Source organism: Bombina bombina, chromosome 5 (assembly GCF_027579735.1).
Source record: "Bombina bombina isolate aBomBom1 chromosome 5, aBomBom1.pri, whole genome shotgun sequence".
Lineage (NCBI taxonomy): Eukaryota > Metazoa > Chordata > Amphibia > Anura > Bombinatoridae > Bombina > Bombina bombina.
Genome location: NC_069503.1, coordinates 413,478,272 through 413,494,695, shown reverse-complemented (window position 1 = coordinate 413,494,695; position 16,424 = coordinate 413,478,272). Strand labels below are relative to the sequence as shown.

Below are 16,424 nucleotides of genomic sequence, written 5' to 3'. Positions count from 1 at the left end.
CAAAGGGGTGGACGGCAACTTCATTTTAATGCCTATCGGTTTGGAATGGGGTGTCCAACAAGCTCATGTATGTGTCGACATCAGGTGTCCACATACGTTTGGCCATATAGTGGTTTCTTTTACTGCAGTTTACCTCTGCAAATTGTGGTTAGTCCGTTGCCCTCAGAGATGCTGTAGTGCATCCTGCTGAATTCAGATACCTTACCCCAAAACATTCTACAAAAACATTGTTGATTTGTGCAGAGCTTTTTTATTTGTATCTGTAATTGAACAGAGCAAAGGAGATAACATAAAACAACTAGAAGTAGTTTATTATTGGACTGCAACAAAATATAATTTCTGGTAACAAAATAGCAGTTTAACTACTTTTGAAAACATTTATTTTATATGTACTGTGGCTCTTTTACAATGCCTTACGTAATTGCTGACTTATTCCATGCATATAAAAAAATAATTTTATATTTCTCTATTCTTACAAATCTCTTCTAACTCAAGCTATCATACAATATAAAGAAACATGCATTTCTATGTTTTAAATGGATAACAAAGTGATACAATATTAGTTTCCATGTCAATGATTTAGCAATATGAATATATTCCCATATACACATCTCAGACAATATAAAAGTTCATTAGCAGGTGCTGTTGTACAGAAGCAGGTTTGCATCTCATGGCTCAACGTAGATCCAGAAAGATATATAATGTATGCGTCCCTGTGGGATAAACAGCTGTGGCCATGAGGCATTTATCCTTCTGAATATGCCTGTCACTTACCAGAATCCTTTGCTGCACTGGAAGTACTATATTCTACAGCTAGTTGTTCTATAAACAATAAGACTTTTAATCTGTCTGAGCCATATGGATGTGCTCAAGAAGCCGTTTTAATTTCCTGCTGCTTGATTATAAGACTGGATATTTCTTAATACTCGTGAGCTCCCAAGTCATTGATGTTCACGTTTACAGTCAAACAACAACAGAATGTTTATAATATATGCATAAAGACTATGCAAATGACAGACATCATAAAAAGGAAACATTACATGAAACACTTCTTAGAAGATTGTATGGGTAAAACAGGTTATATGTAGTTATATTTAGATGAGGGCATTGGACTGTAGTGCTCTATGAAATAATGCCACAAAAGAATTGTTGCTATTGAAATATTACTACACCCTTACTTTTGCCATAGTAAAATAAAATGTAATATAAGTAGGGTTATAACATATATTCTGAAAAATACCAATCTTGCTTATTGGCAGATGTTTGCATAGATTATTATACAGCATGACTCACAAACTCAAAAAGATAAATCTGTAAATGAAGATCACATACAGAGGGCGCCTCCTAGTGTGATACTGTGATTGTAAATGGATATGTGCAAATCTTATGTTGTGATTTTACTCACAAGAATGACAGCACCCAATGTGCTAAGTAGTGCATGCTGGGAACTCTCAGTGTCCCAGCAAACTGATCCTAGGTAGGGGGACAATGGCCCAGGTATTCAGGTATCCGTACCGGAAAGATCACACCAAGCTCAGGCTTCCATAAAGTTCAATATGTTTTATTTAAAAACTGGATAAAAACTGGGGATGCATACATTTACCCAAAGCATATAAAAACAATACAAATAACAGATTGCAATGCGTTTCTCAGCTGTGTTAGCTGTTTCATCAGGGATGTATTTACAAACACCGAAACCGCCAACATTGCAAAATAATAACGTAATTAACCCCTAATCCGCAAATAACATAATTAAAATATTAACCCCTGAATTGCCAAACCCTTACATTGCAATAAACCTAATTAGCTCATTAACCCCTAAACCGACAAACCCCCGCATCGCAATTAACCTAATTAGCCTATTAACCCCTAAACCGAAATACCCCAAATCACAATAAACATAATTAACCTATTAACCCCTAAACCGCCAAACCCCCACATCGCAATAGACCTAATTAACCTATTAACGCATAAACCGTCAACCCCCCACAACGCAAATAACTAATTTAATTACTAAGCCTCCTAACCTAACACCCCTAAAATAACCCCAATACTAAGTTATAATAAAACCTAACATTAAATTACAAAAAAAAATAATCTAAAATTACAAAAAATTAAAAACTTTAAAATTACAGAAAAAAATAAACAAAATTATCAAAAATAAAAAAAATTAAACCTAATCCCTGCGAAAATAAAAAAGCCCCCCAAAATAAAAACACCCCCTAATCTAAACTAAACTACCAATAGCCCTTAAAAGGGCCTTTTCTAGGGCATTGCCCTAAGTTAAACAACTCTTTAACATTTAAAAAATACTAAGTCCCCCCTAACAGTAAAAACCCACCACTACCAGACCCCCCAAAATAAAAAAAAACTAACAGTAAAAAAAACCTAAGCTACCCATTGCCCCTAAAGGGGCATTTGTATGGGCATTGCCCTTCAAAGGGCATTCAGCTCTTTTACTGCCCTTAAAAGGGCAATCGGCTCTTTTACAGCCCATTAAATCCCTAATCTTAAAAATAAAAATACCCCCTAAAATAAAAAATGAATCCTAAGACTAAGTCCCAAATAGGTACTCACAGTTCTTGAAGATCAGCAGAGAAGGTCTTCTTCTAGGCGGCTCCATTATCTTCTATCTTCATCTGGAGCGAAGGCAGCGCAGAGATGAGGTGCGGAGCTGGCTTCCCTGATGCACGAATCCTCAGTGCCAGTCCTCAGAGTTGGCAATCCTCAGCGGCATGGAGGCTCCTCTTCATGCGATCGTCTGTCGCACACTGAAGATTGAATGCAAGGTACCCCATATTTTTTGGGGTACCGTGCATTCCTATTGGCTGAAATTTTGATATCAGCCAATAGGATGAGAGCTACTGAAATCTTATTTGGTGATTTGAACAGTATTTCAGTAGCTCTAATTCTATTGGCTGATTTCAAAATTTCAGCCATTAGGAATGCAAGTTACCCCAAATTGAATGCAGTACCTTGCTTTGTTTATTTTTTTCTGTAATTTAACTTTTATTATTTTGTGTAACTTTAGCTTGGAGGTTTGTATTTTTTAATCATAGACTGCCCTCTGGGCAGGCTTTTTGCTTGGTTTGAATATAAACATATGCTCCTAGTCAAAGTTATTATTGCTTTAGTGCTAACATTTTTCTCTGCACGTGCATGTGAAACATAGCTAGATATTCAAAGTGTGCCAGCATTTTAAATATTGCAGCTGCTCAATGCACAAGTGAGACTTGTATCATGTCAGCAATTAACAAATTGAGTCATTACCAAATGGTACAAGCACCTTATGCTCTCTGAGCAAGTGCTGTGTTTAAAATGCTGGTGCACGGTGCATATTTAAATACACTTTTGAGACAGCTATAGCTTTTATTAGAAGCATTTTTGCTAATTAATTTATATTACATAACTGCTTCTATTCAAGACTGAATTTAATCCATGTGAATTCCAATTGAGGCTGGAATGTCCCTTTAATTAGGGAAAGAAATGTAGCAGGGTAAGTTTTCAGAAGTCTGCAGTGTGCTTTTTCAGTCCTGAGAATGAGAAAATCCACCATTCTCAGATCAAATCACATTTAAAGAGGGCAAAATATATTATGAAAGTTATTTAACTATACATAACTGTGTTCTATTTTAAATCCCAATGTGTTTACTGTCCCATTAAGTGTTAAGAGTAAAAAAAAAAAAAAACTTTGACATATACTTTCCTGTAATTGATTTCTAAAACTTATGTGCTTTCCTATTGTAGGTGCAGACTCCAGAACATTGCTACAGTACACACAGTAATTGGTTGCACAATCATATAACTCAGCAGAGAAGAAAACATAGGTTACAATATAGTGGCACCCAATGCCTATATTTGTAATGTTTAAACAACTAATATCATTTTGTAAACTGAATCAGCATATTATTCACAGGCTATTTATTGCTTTGTACGCATCATTATTTCTTGCATTTATTAAGTGCTTATGTTCCTTTAATGACATAGTGAAATGTAAATCTAAAATGTAACAACACATAAAGATTTATAGTATTAACATAACATTTATATTTGTTAAACAGCCAGAGTATGCAAATATCTGCTTTTGGTACATTCCAGCGAGCTTAAGGAACATGGAAAAAGGACCAGAATACTGGCAAAAACTCAGCCAGGTAAGCCTGCTTCTGTTTTTCTCTTTTTCAATAAAATATTGGTTGCTTAAATTCTTGAAAATAGAGTATTTGTGAGTTTCGGAGCATGTTAAGTTTTAAGGCTCCCTCATGTGGTAATATGAAGAAATGCACCCAAAAAGACCTGTTTTTTTTTTTTTTTCTTGTCATTTTTGCATTTATCTGTTATAAACAAAGATACAATAAAATAAAATTGAAACACCTGTTTCTAGCTGTTTCAGTGCCAAATGATCCAGAAAATATTGGAATATATTTTCTAAATCTCAGCAAGTAAACCATTTTCTGTTAAAGATAAAAAATATAACAAAGTGAAATAATGTAGGTATTTAATCTTAGAAATATGGTGTCAACATTTTGCATTGCTTTTATTCACAGATCTGGTAATTTATCATGAAAAAAAAATTTGTGTGCCTGTGTACAGAGGTTGTTTGCTGATTCACACCCTAAATATATGCAAACTTGTAAATTAAAGGGACATTAAACCCCCAAAAAATCTTTCATTATTCAGACAGAGAATACAATTTTAAACAACATTCCAATTTACTTCTATTATCTAATTTGCTTCATTCTTTAGATATCCTTTGTTAAAGAAATAGCAATGCACATGGGTGAGTCAATCACATGAGGCATCTATGTGCAGGCACCAATCATCAGCTACTGAGCCTATCTAGATATGCTTTTCAGGAAAGAATAGCAAGAGAATGAAGCAAATTAGATAATAGAAGTAAATTAGAAAGTTGTTTAAAATGGTATTCTCTATCTGAATCTTTAGAGAAAAAATGTGGGTTTAATGTCCCTTTAACCCCTTAACGACCAACGACGTATGGGGTACATCCTGTTAAAAAATGCAGTTAACGACCCTGGACGTACCCCGTATGTCGTTTGTCTTTGTAAGCGGTGGAAGCGATCCTGATCACTTCCAGCCGCTTTTATGTTATTGCAGTGATGCCTCGATATTGAGGCATCCTGCAATAACAGTTTTGAGCAGTCCGATGCAGAGAGAGCCACTCTGTGGCCCTCTCTCATTGACCATTGATGGCCGTGTTCGTTGGTGGGTGGGAGCTGATCCAGGGAGGCGGGTGGGTGGCCATCAGTGGAGGAGGGGGGCGGGATCGCGTGTGGGTGCGTGCGAGGATGCTCGCGTGAACGAGGGTGGATGCGCGTGCGGGCGAGAACCCTACACTATGGAACAAGTCTAAGGTGGGACCGTGGGACTCAGTGGGAGAGACGGTGGGAATAAAAAAAAATAGCAATCTGGGAGAGGGTTGGGAGTTGGGTGTTGAGGGGGGGGGCAGCTACACTACAGAAAATAGTTTTTTTTTTAATAAGAAATTAAAGAAAAACATATTTGATTTCAAACTGGGTACTGGCAGACAGCTGCCAGTACCCAATATGGCGCACAATAAGGCAGGGGGGGGGGTTAGAGAGCTGTTTGGGGGGATCAGGGAGGTTGGGGGCTAAGGGGGATCCTACACAGCAGCATATGTAAATATGCTAAAAAATAAATAAATAAAAGCAACCTTTTATTTTAGTACTGGCAGACTTTTGTCAGTACTTAAAGGGACAGTCAACCCAAAAATTACTGTTACTTATTTAGATTAGTTAATTAACAATCTTTACATCAAACTCTAGCCCAATTTTCATCTAAATAAACTTTGGCAGAAAACTAGATCTCATCTGGTTGTTTTGAAATGGCCACCTGACTCCTCCTTCTCTGACGTCTCCCAAAAGCTTGAGCTGCAGCACTAGTACAGGAACTTCTCGTCCCTGCTCGCTCCTTTCATTCAGCTCCTTTCATCAATCTCATGGCTGACTGATATGACAAAGATCCCACAATCTAATACTTTATAGAGGAGAGGGAGAAAGAGAGCTATATCTACAAGATGCTTCTTAATAAATTAAAAACTAATAAGTAATAATAATTGTAGACACTGTTGTATCACAAAACTAAGTGTATAGAGTTGCACACACTGCAGAGCTTTATAAAAACAATCTGACAGTTAATTTCACTTTGTTCCGATTGCTGCAGGCTTATGGATAGATCTATGGATACTCTACCACTGTGGGCTGCATATTTGTTACCGACTTGTTTGGAAGATATTTACTATAGTAATACGTATCATTATACAATAGGCTCACTTGATGGTATGCTGTATTGTATTATAATTATAAAGAGAAAATAAGTATTTTTATTAGTGCTGTTATGGTTAAAATACCCCAGCGTTTATTCATATTGTGTAGTCTGGTATACAAACGGCAAGTGGTCATTGTTAACCGTATTAACCCGTTTTTTTGTTAATTAGCAATCATTTAATGTATACACAAATTAACATTGTGCATTATTTGGCAATTAACAAGAATGAGAAATACATATTTATCTTATGCCCCCTGCTCAAGCATTGGAACAAATTTGTTACGGGGTTAGGGTATAGGGAGGGGGTAGAGGAGCTCTGTCATCTTTATACCCGGGCATCAGTCAGAACAGAGTGACTGTCAGACCGGGTCACTGGGAGCCATGATGGTGCCAGTGCACAGCCCGGAGTCAACAAGCAGCGAACACCCCCCCCAGAAAAAGACAGCGGCTCACACATCTCAGCCCAGAGGAGAAAGCGCGCTCAGGAGGTGCGGTTACAGTCTGAATATAATGTCACTTGGGAATTTGACTAAGGGGGGGTAGTGTGTGTGTATATATATATATATATATATATCCAGCTTTCTACAATATACTGACGAGATGTCATTCCCTTTGACGTTATTCTGTAATATTCTGTAATAGTAACACACGGCCCATTAGATCACACAGAATAACGTCAAAGGGAATGACATCTCGTCAGTATATTGTAGAAAGCTGGATATATATATATATACACACACACTACCCCCCTTAGTTTGATTTTTCATGTTTTTGAACATTTGATATGAAATGTAAACAATGTATTAATGTACGTTTGTTACCATTTACTTTATTTACAAGGGTTTTTATTGTCAGAAAAATATATATGTTTGTGTGTGTATGATGTGCATGTGCAGCATTTATGTGGAGTCCGCATAATGTTTATTGACCCCTTCACTAGACACACAGTAGATAACAAAACACAGAAATGAGGAGTAAAGACTACAAACAACTTTATTAAAGGGACACTCAAGTCAAAATTAATTTTTCATGATTCAATTAGAGCATGCATTTGTAAACAACTTTCCAATTTACTTCCTTTAACAAAATATGCACAGTCTATTTATAATGACACTTTTTGAGTCACCAGCTCCTACTGAGCATGTGCAAGAATAAGTGTGTATGCATTTTTGATTGGCTGATGGCTGTCATGTGATACAGGGGGGTGCTATTGCATTGTCTTTTTATCCTGCATTTGTTGATTATGAAAATCTACTGTATTTACTGATCCTTTAACATAACATATATACATTTACAGCTTTATTAATAATCAAGATCAAGATTTATAAAGCAAAGGATGGTTGCCCTCAAATAACGATCACATGCTTTAAATCAGTCAAGGCATGTCAGACTATGGGGTCAATTTACTAAAGTGCGTACGGACATGATACAATGTAGCGTATCATGTCCGCCGCACATTAATAAATGCCGACACCATACGCTGTCGGCATTTATCATTGCACAAGCAGTTCTGGTGAACTGCTTGTGCAATGCCGCCCCCCTGCAGATAAGCGGCCAATCTGCCGCTAGCAGGGGGTGTCAATCAGCCCGATCATATAGGATCGGGCGGATTGAAGACCGCAGCCTCAAAGGCAGCGGACAAGTTATGGAGCAGTGGTCTTTAGACCACTGCTTCATAACTACTGTTTCCGGCGAGCCTAAAGGCTTGCACGCAAACGGGCATCAAGCTCAATTCGGAGCTTGATAATTTGGCCTCAAAGAGATTTCCACTATCAGGGAGGCATGATCTCTATCCTCACTCTTCAGTATCAAAAGCAAGCACCCATCACCAGGTTGTGACAAACCAACATTGAGGATGGAAAGGAGCTTGAACTAGCTTCCAAAGTTGAACTGCAGGCAATTTCTGCATATTTTAGAAATACAAGAAATCTTTTTATGTGACAAACAATATTTAAAAATATTTTGTTCTTATAGAATTTTACAAATGTTGATATTCCAGCTGCAAATCATCATACAATGTTTATCATATTATTCTGCATCTGGAAATAAAAAATATACAAAATTGTTATTTGTTCAGGTAATTCTAGGGAATTTAGTTGCAGCTAAATATCCCTTTTTTTTCTTGAGGCATTAATGCACTAGCTCTTATGGTCGTTTGCTTTAACATACCAAGTAGTTATATTTATTCACTTTTCATACAGCCCATTAACCATAAATTGATTGCCAACTAAAGCAAAAAACAGAAAAAAAAGATAAAAACTAAATGAACAGGATTGCAAACTCTGCAATGACTCCAATACAATCTATGTAACTATAGAAACAGTCACCATAAAATCTTCATTATGATACTGAGACACAAAATATTAAATATGCGTGGGTTTATTAGTGGTTTTGGAAAGTAAAGGGCTTAGCCACTGCACAATACAGTTTCAGAAATTGTTTATTTATTTTCTGACATTGTGCACTGACCAAATTCTCATTTACCATGACATAACTTTCACAATTTTACAAAACAAATTAAGAGATCACATTTAATAAAGGAAAATACTAGAGGTACTGCATTGCTTTTGCAATGATAAATGCAGACAGCGTATTATAGATGTGCAGCGGACATGATACGCTACATCCCATATCATGTCCGTCCGCACTTTAATAAATCAGCCCCTACATGTTTTATGGTTCTTTTCGCAATTTTTTTTTTTAATCTAGTAAATGTGTTTTTATTTGTTTGTGAATACTTGTAATAAATCACTTGGTCTGTGTTCCCTTTAATTTATATGCATTAGACATTTAGAAGAGCATTAATTTGCAACAGTGTTTGCACAAAATACTGCAATATATTTTTCCAGACACATGTACTCTACATACTTAGGTAAGCACTTTAGCACAAATATACGGCGTGATCCCATATACGGCGCAGGTTTCGGTGCAAGCGTGGGAACCTGCGCTGCCTGTAATTTCACCTTGCACATCGGGGTATTACATATACCCCGCCAGCAGTTCCTAAAGTGCCGTAAGTCTGATGAACTAGCGATGTCCAGAAATGAGTGTAACTACAAATTTCTGGAGTCGCTAGTGACTTACGGCACTTTAGAAACTGCCGGCGCCTAAGAAAAGTAAAGATAATTTTAAATCTCCCTTAACAGTCTAACATGCCTCCCAAAAATAGGCCGACACATAAAACCCCTATATCCGCAATCCCCCTCTCAATACTAATAATAAATGTATTAACCCCTAGACCAACAACCCCCACAACGCAATAAGCCTAATTATTAACCCCTAAACCGCCATAGCTCACAATGCAATTAACCTATTTAAGTATTAACCCCTAAACCGCCATAGCCCACATAGGCTATTAAATGTATTAACCGCTAATCTGCCACTGCCAACGTCGCCGCCACTATAATAAAGTTATTAACTCCTAAACCTAAGTCTAACCCTAACACCCCCTAACTTAAATATTATTTAAATAAATCTAAATAAAATTAATATTATTAACTAAATTATTCCTATTTAAAACTAAATACTTACCTATAAAATAAACCATAAGATAGCTTCAATATAATTAATAATTACATTGTAGCTATTTTAGGATTTATTTGTATTTTACAGGTAACTTTGTATTTATTTTAACTAGGTACAAAATTCTATTAAATAGTTATTAACTATTTAATAGCTACCTAGTTAAAATAATTACAAATTTACCTGTAAAATAAAACCTAACCTAAATTACAATTACACCTAACACTACACTATCATTAAATAAATTAAATAAATTAACTACAATTACCTAAAATTAAATACAATTAAAAAAAATAAACTATAGTACAAAAAACAAACACTAAATTACAGAAAATAAAAATAAATTACAAGAAGTTTAAACTAATTACATCTAATCTAAGCCCTCTAAAAAATTAAAAAGCCCCCCAAAATAATACATTTCCCTACCCTATACTAAATTACAAATAGCCCTTAAAAGGGATTTTTGCGGGGCATTGCCCCAAAGTAATCAGCTCTTTTACCTGTAAAAAAAGAAATACAACCCTCCCCCCAACATTAAAACTCACCACCCACACCCAACCTTACTGTAAAACCCACTCTATCCCCCCTTAAAAAAAAACTAACTCTACCCCATTGAAGATCACCCTACCTTGAGCCGTCTTCACCCAGCCGGGCAGAAGTCTTCATCCGATCCGGGCACAAGTGGTCCTCCAGCCAGGTGGAAGTCTTCATCCGTTCCGGGCAGAAGAGGTCCTCCATCCGGGCAGAAGTCTTCATCCAAGCGGAATCTTCTATCTTCTTCCATCCGACGAGGAGCGGCTCCATCTTGAAGACATCCGACGCAGAGCATCCTTCCTGGCCGATGGTCTAATGACGACTGAAGGTTCCTTTAAATGACGTCATCCAAGATGGCGTCCCTTGAATTCCGATTGGCTGATAGGGTTCTATCAGCAAATGGGAATTAAGGTAGGAAAAATCCTATTGGCTGATGCAATCAGCCAATTGGATTGACCTTGCATTCTATTGGCTGTTCCAATCAGCCAATAGAATGCCAGGCCAAATCCTATTGGCTGATTGGATCAGCCAATCGGATTGAACTTCAATACGATTGGCTGATTGCATCAGCCAATAGGATTTTTCCTACCTTAATTCCGATTAGCTGATAGAATCCTATCAGCCAATCGGAATTTAAGGGATGCCATCTTGGATGACGTCATTTAAAGGAACCTTCATTCGTCGTTAGTCCGTCGGCCAGGAAGGATGCTCAGCGTCGGATGTCTTCAAGATGGAGCCGCTCCTCGTCGGTTGGAAGAAGATAGAAGATGCCGCTTGGATGAAGACTTCTGCCCGGATGGAGGACCTATTCTGCCCGGAACGGATGAAGACTTCTGCCCAGCTGGAGGACCACTTGTGCCCGGATCGGATGAAGACTTATGCCCGGCTGGGTGAAGACGGCTCAAGGTAGGGTGATTTTCAATGGGGTAGTGTTAGGTTTTTTAAGGGGGATTGGGTGGGTTTTAGAGTAAGGTTGGGTGTGGGTGGTGGGTTTTAATGTTGGGTGGGGTTGTATTTCTTTTTTTACAGGTAAAAGAGCTGATTACTTTGGGGCAATGCCCCGCAAAAAGCCCTTTTAAGGGCTATTTGTAATTTAGTATAGGGTAGGGAATTTTATTATTTTGGGTGGCTTTTTTATTTTATTAGGGGGCTTAGATTAAGTGTAATTAGTTTAAACTTCTTGTAATTTTTTTATTTTCTGTAATTTAGTGTTTGTTTTTTGTACTATAGTTTATTTTATTTAATTGTATTTCATTTTAGGTAATTGTAGTTAATTTATTTAATTAATTTAATGATAGTGTAGTGTTAGGTGTAATTGTAACTTAGGTTAGGTTTTATTTTACAGGTACATTTGTAAATATTTTAACTAGATAGCTATTAAATAGTTATTAACTATTTACTAGCTATTGTACCTAGTTAAAATAAATACAAAGTTCCCTGTAAAATAAAAATAAATCCTAAAATAGCTACAATGTAATTATTAATTATATTGTAGCTATCTTAGGGTTTATTTTATAGGTAAGTATTTAGTTTTAAATAGGAATAATTTAGTTAATAATAGTAATATTATTTAGATTTATTTAAATAATATTTAAGTTAGGAGGGTTTTAGGGTTAGGATTAGATTTAGGTTTAGCGGTAATAACTTTATTATAGTGGCGGCAACATTGGCAGCGGCAGATTAGGGGTTAATACATTTAATAGGCTATGTGGGCTATGGCGGTTTAGGGGTTAATACTAGAATAGGTTAATTGCTGTGTGGGCTATGGCGGTTTAGGGGTTAATACAGTTTATTAGTTATTGCGGTGGGGGATTGCGGTTGACAGGTAGATAGACATTGCGCATGCTTTAGGTGTTAGTTTATTTTTCAAGGCATTTTCGGGAGTTACGGTGCTCCCATTCTCAGCGCAAGGCCTACTACGTCTGCCTTTTATAGCGAGGTAAAAATGGAGTAAGATTTCTCCATTTTCGCCACGTAAGGCCTTGCGCTGGATATTGGATACCGATTTACGACGCGGTCCCATGTTAGCTTATGGGACTAAAAATTGCGGGCGACAGGTGAAATATATGTGCCGCATTTATATGCGGCGCTGTATATAGGATACCAAAAACCATAATGAGAACAAAGCAAATATGGTAACAGAAGTAAATTGGAAACTTTTTTTAAATTTGTATGTTTTTTCTGTATCACTATTTTTTTTCCTGGTATCTTTTCCTCTGAATGGTAAACTATGGTAATATTATCCAGCTCTTATAGAACCTATAATATCTATAGTATACATTTTTAATGTGATCTACTGAAGCCTCTGTTGGTAGATGATTATTGTATATATAATAATGACCCTTCAGTCATGTCCATGAAATATGAATATTTGTTTTCATTAGATTATAATGTTTTAGTTTAGAACTACATAAAATCATTTATAACTGTATTGTATTCAAAGACTAGACCTTTTTTTTAAATAACAATTAACAATAATTATGTACGTCTATCTTTTCTATTTATGGAAAGCAGGTTTGCAGTGTACTTTTCAATGGTTCCTATAACATTTTTCAAGTTAAGGTTTCTACACTGAAACTAAATGCTATACATAAGCTCTGTTTCATAATTTAGGAAGGAGAAAGTGTTCCAGATGTCAACACTTTATACATTTACTGAAAAGAGCCAATTTAGTGATATAGATAGCAATCTTTTAATACCATGTCCTAATTTTCTTGTGACAAGGTAATCTTGCAGCATCTGTTCAAAGAGACTTACTTCAATCTTGTACATATTGTAGTATTTAAGGGAAACATTATAGAATAAATATTATACAGTATGTATAATCATTTTTTTTTTTTATATATATTTTATATGGAATATTTGATTAACGCAATGTAAAATTAGCAATGGTGAGAATACATTAGCGAAGTAATCTGGCCCTAGTAGGGCTATTGTAATTTGCATTCTATTTTACATGGGTGCACATATTCTTCATATACACTGTCAGAAAAAATGTGCAAAAATTGTACCTTTAGGGGTACAACAGCTTGTCACTGGGGCAGTAGCCTCAAAAGTACACCTGCTGTACCCTTTAAAATGGGTACAAATTGTTACCCTTGCAGATTGTACCTTTCAAAGACAAATATGTACCTTTGGTGACTAGATTGGACCTCAGTCCTATGGTACCATATTGTACCCTTAAAAATGGTGCAAATTTGGCCTTTTAAGGGTACTGCCCCAGTGACAAGCCCTTTGACCTCATGATGGCAAATTTGTATTTAACACAGCATATTACAAATGTTGTTCCATTAAATTTTTTATATAACATTCAATATGCATTCATTTAATGGCTCCTATTTAACAAAGGTCTTGCAGACCTGATCCGACAGTGCGGATCAGGTCCGCAAGACCTCGCTGAATGCGGAGAGCAAGAGCTGCTGGTGCAACGCCGCCCCCTGCAGACTCGCGGCCAATCGGCCACCAGCAGGGGACAGGGTTATGGCGGACAGGGTTATGGAGCAGCGGTCTTTGAAGACTCACCAGAAACACGGGCCGTCAAGCTCCTTTCGGTGCTTAATAGATAGGCCCCAATGTGTATTTTTTCAGGCAGTATTACAATAGCCACACTGCAGCTTTAAAAAAAAAAGTTTGTATACTTAACTGTAGCCATTCCAAAGACTGCTACAGAACCACCTGATTGAGCCAAGCTAAAAAAAAAAAAAAAAAACAGTTCCAAAAAGAGCTACTCAATGTGTTTTATATAACTCTGTACTAGACTCTAAAAATACACCATTTAATTTAGGGTGACATGTCACATAAAACATAAATACAGGGAGTGCAGAATTATTAGGCAAATGAGTATTTTGACCACATCATCCTCTTTATGCATGTTGTCTTACTTCAAGCTGTATAGGCTCGAAAGCCTACTACCAATTAAGCATATTAGGTGATGTGCATCTCTGTAATGAGAAGGGGTGTGGTCTAATGACATCAACACCCTATATCAGGTGTGCATAATTATTAGGCAACTTCCTTTCCTTTGGCAAAATGGGTCAAAAGAAGGACTTGACAGGCTCAGAAAAGTCAAAAATAGTGAGATATCTTGCAGAGGGATGCAGCAAATTAAAATTGCAAAGCTTCTGAAGCGTGATCATCGAACAATCAAGCGTTTCATCCAAAATAGTCAACAGGGTCGCAAGAAGCGTGTGGAAAAAAGCAAGGCACAAAATAACTGCCCATGAACTGAGAAAAGTCAAGCGTGCAGCTGCCAAGATGCCACTTGCCACCAGTTTGGCCATATTTCAGAGCTGCAACATCACTGGAGTGCCCAAAAGCAGACCTGATCCGAGCAGTGGTACAGGAAGAAGTCTGCATCCTTCAAGAAAAACATGATTTTCATGCAGGACAATGCTCCATCACACGCGTCCAAGTACTCCACAGCTTGGCTGGCAAGAAAGGGTATAAAAGAAGAAACAGAATTTATGTTTACCTGATAAATTTCTTTCTCCAACGGTGTGTCCGGTCCACGGCGTCATCCTTACTTGTGGGATATTCTCTTCCCCAACAGGAAATGGCAAAGAGCCCAGCAAAGCTGGTCACATGATCCCTCCTAGGCTCCGCCTACCCCAGTCATTCGACCGACGTTAAGGAGGAATATTTGCATAGGAGAAACCATATGGTACCGTGGTGACTGTAGTTAAGGAAAATAAAATATCAGACCTGATTAAAAAACCAGGGCGGGCCGTGGACCGGACACACCGTTGGAGAAAGAATTTATCAGGTAAACATAAATTCTGTTTTCTCCAACATAGGTGGTCCGGTCCACGGCGTCATCCTTACTTGTGGGAACCAATACCAAAGCTTTAGGACACGGATGAAGGGAGGGAGCAAATCAGGTCACCTAAATGGAAGGCACCACGGCTTGCAAAACCTTTCTCCCAAAAATAGCCTCAGAAGAAGCAAAAGTATCAAACTTGTAAAATTTGGTAAAAGTGTGCAGTGAAGACCAAGTCGCTGCCCTACATATCTGATCAACAGAAGCCTCGTTCTTGAAGGCCCATGTGGAAGCCACAGCCCTAGTGGAATGAGCTGTGATTCTTTCGGGAGGCTGCCGTCCGGCAGTCTCGTAAGCCAATCTGATGATGCTTTTAATCCAAAAAGAGAGAGAGGTAGAAGTTGCTTTTTGACCTCTCCTTTTACCTGAATAAACAACAAACAAGGAAGATGTTTGTCTAAAATCCTTTGTAGCATCTAAATAGAATTTTAGAGCGCGAACAACATCCAAATTGTGCAACAAACGTTCCTTCTTTGAAACTGGTTTTGGACACAGAGAAGGTACGATAATCTCCTGGTTAATGTTTTTGTTAGAAACAACTTTTGGAAGAAAACCAGGTTTAGTACGTAAAACCACCTTATCTGCATGGAACACCAGATAAGGAGGAGAAACACTGCAGAGCAGATAATTCTGAGACTCTTCTAGCAGAAGAAATCGCAACTAAAAACAAAACTTTCCAAGATAATAACTTAATATCAACGGAATGTAAGGGTTCAAATGGAACCCCCTGAAGAACTGAAAGAACTAAATTGAGACTCAAGGAGGAGTCAAAGGTTTGTAAACAGCTTGATTCTAACCAGAGCCTGAACAAAGGCTTGAACATCTGGCACAGCTGCCAGCTTTTTGTGAAGTAAAACCGACAAGGCAGAAATCTGTCCCTTCAGGGAACTTGCAGATAATCCTTTTTCCAATCCTTCTTGAAGGAAGGATAGAATCCTAGGAATCTTAACCTTGTCCCAAGGGAATCCTTTAGATTCACACCAACAGATATATTTTTTCCAAATTTTGTGGTAAATCTTTCTAGTCACAGGCTTTCTGGCCTGAACAAGAGTATCGATAACAGAATCTGAGAATCCTCGCTTCGATAAAATCAAGCGTTCAATCTCCAAGCAGTCAGCTGGAGTGAAACCAGATTCGGATGTTCGAACGGACCCTGAACAAGAAGGTCTCGTCTCAAAGGTAGCTTCCAAGGTGGAGCCGATGACATATTCACCAGATCTGCATACCAAGTCCTGCGTGGCCACGCAGG

General features: G+C 37.5%; 1 protein-coding gene across 1 annotated transcript in view; it reads left to right on the top strand.

Moving 5' to 3' along the window:
• Nucleotides 1-16,424, top strand: part of GADL1 (glutamate decarboxylase like 1) — a 579,827-nt gene that overhangs the window by 447,569 nt on the left and 115,834 nt on the right. The window contains exon 14 of the mRNA XM_053714251.1: nt 4,062-4,151. Coding sequence (XP_053570226.1) covers nt 4,062-4,151 — 90 coding nt within the window. The remainder of the gene's footprint in view (nt 1-4,061; nt 4,152-16,424) is intronic.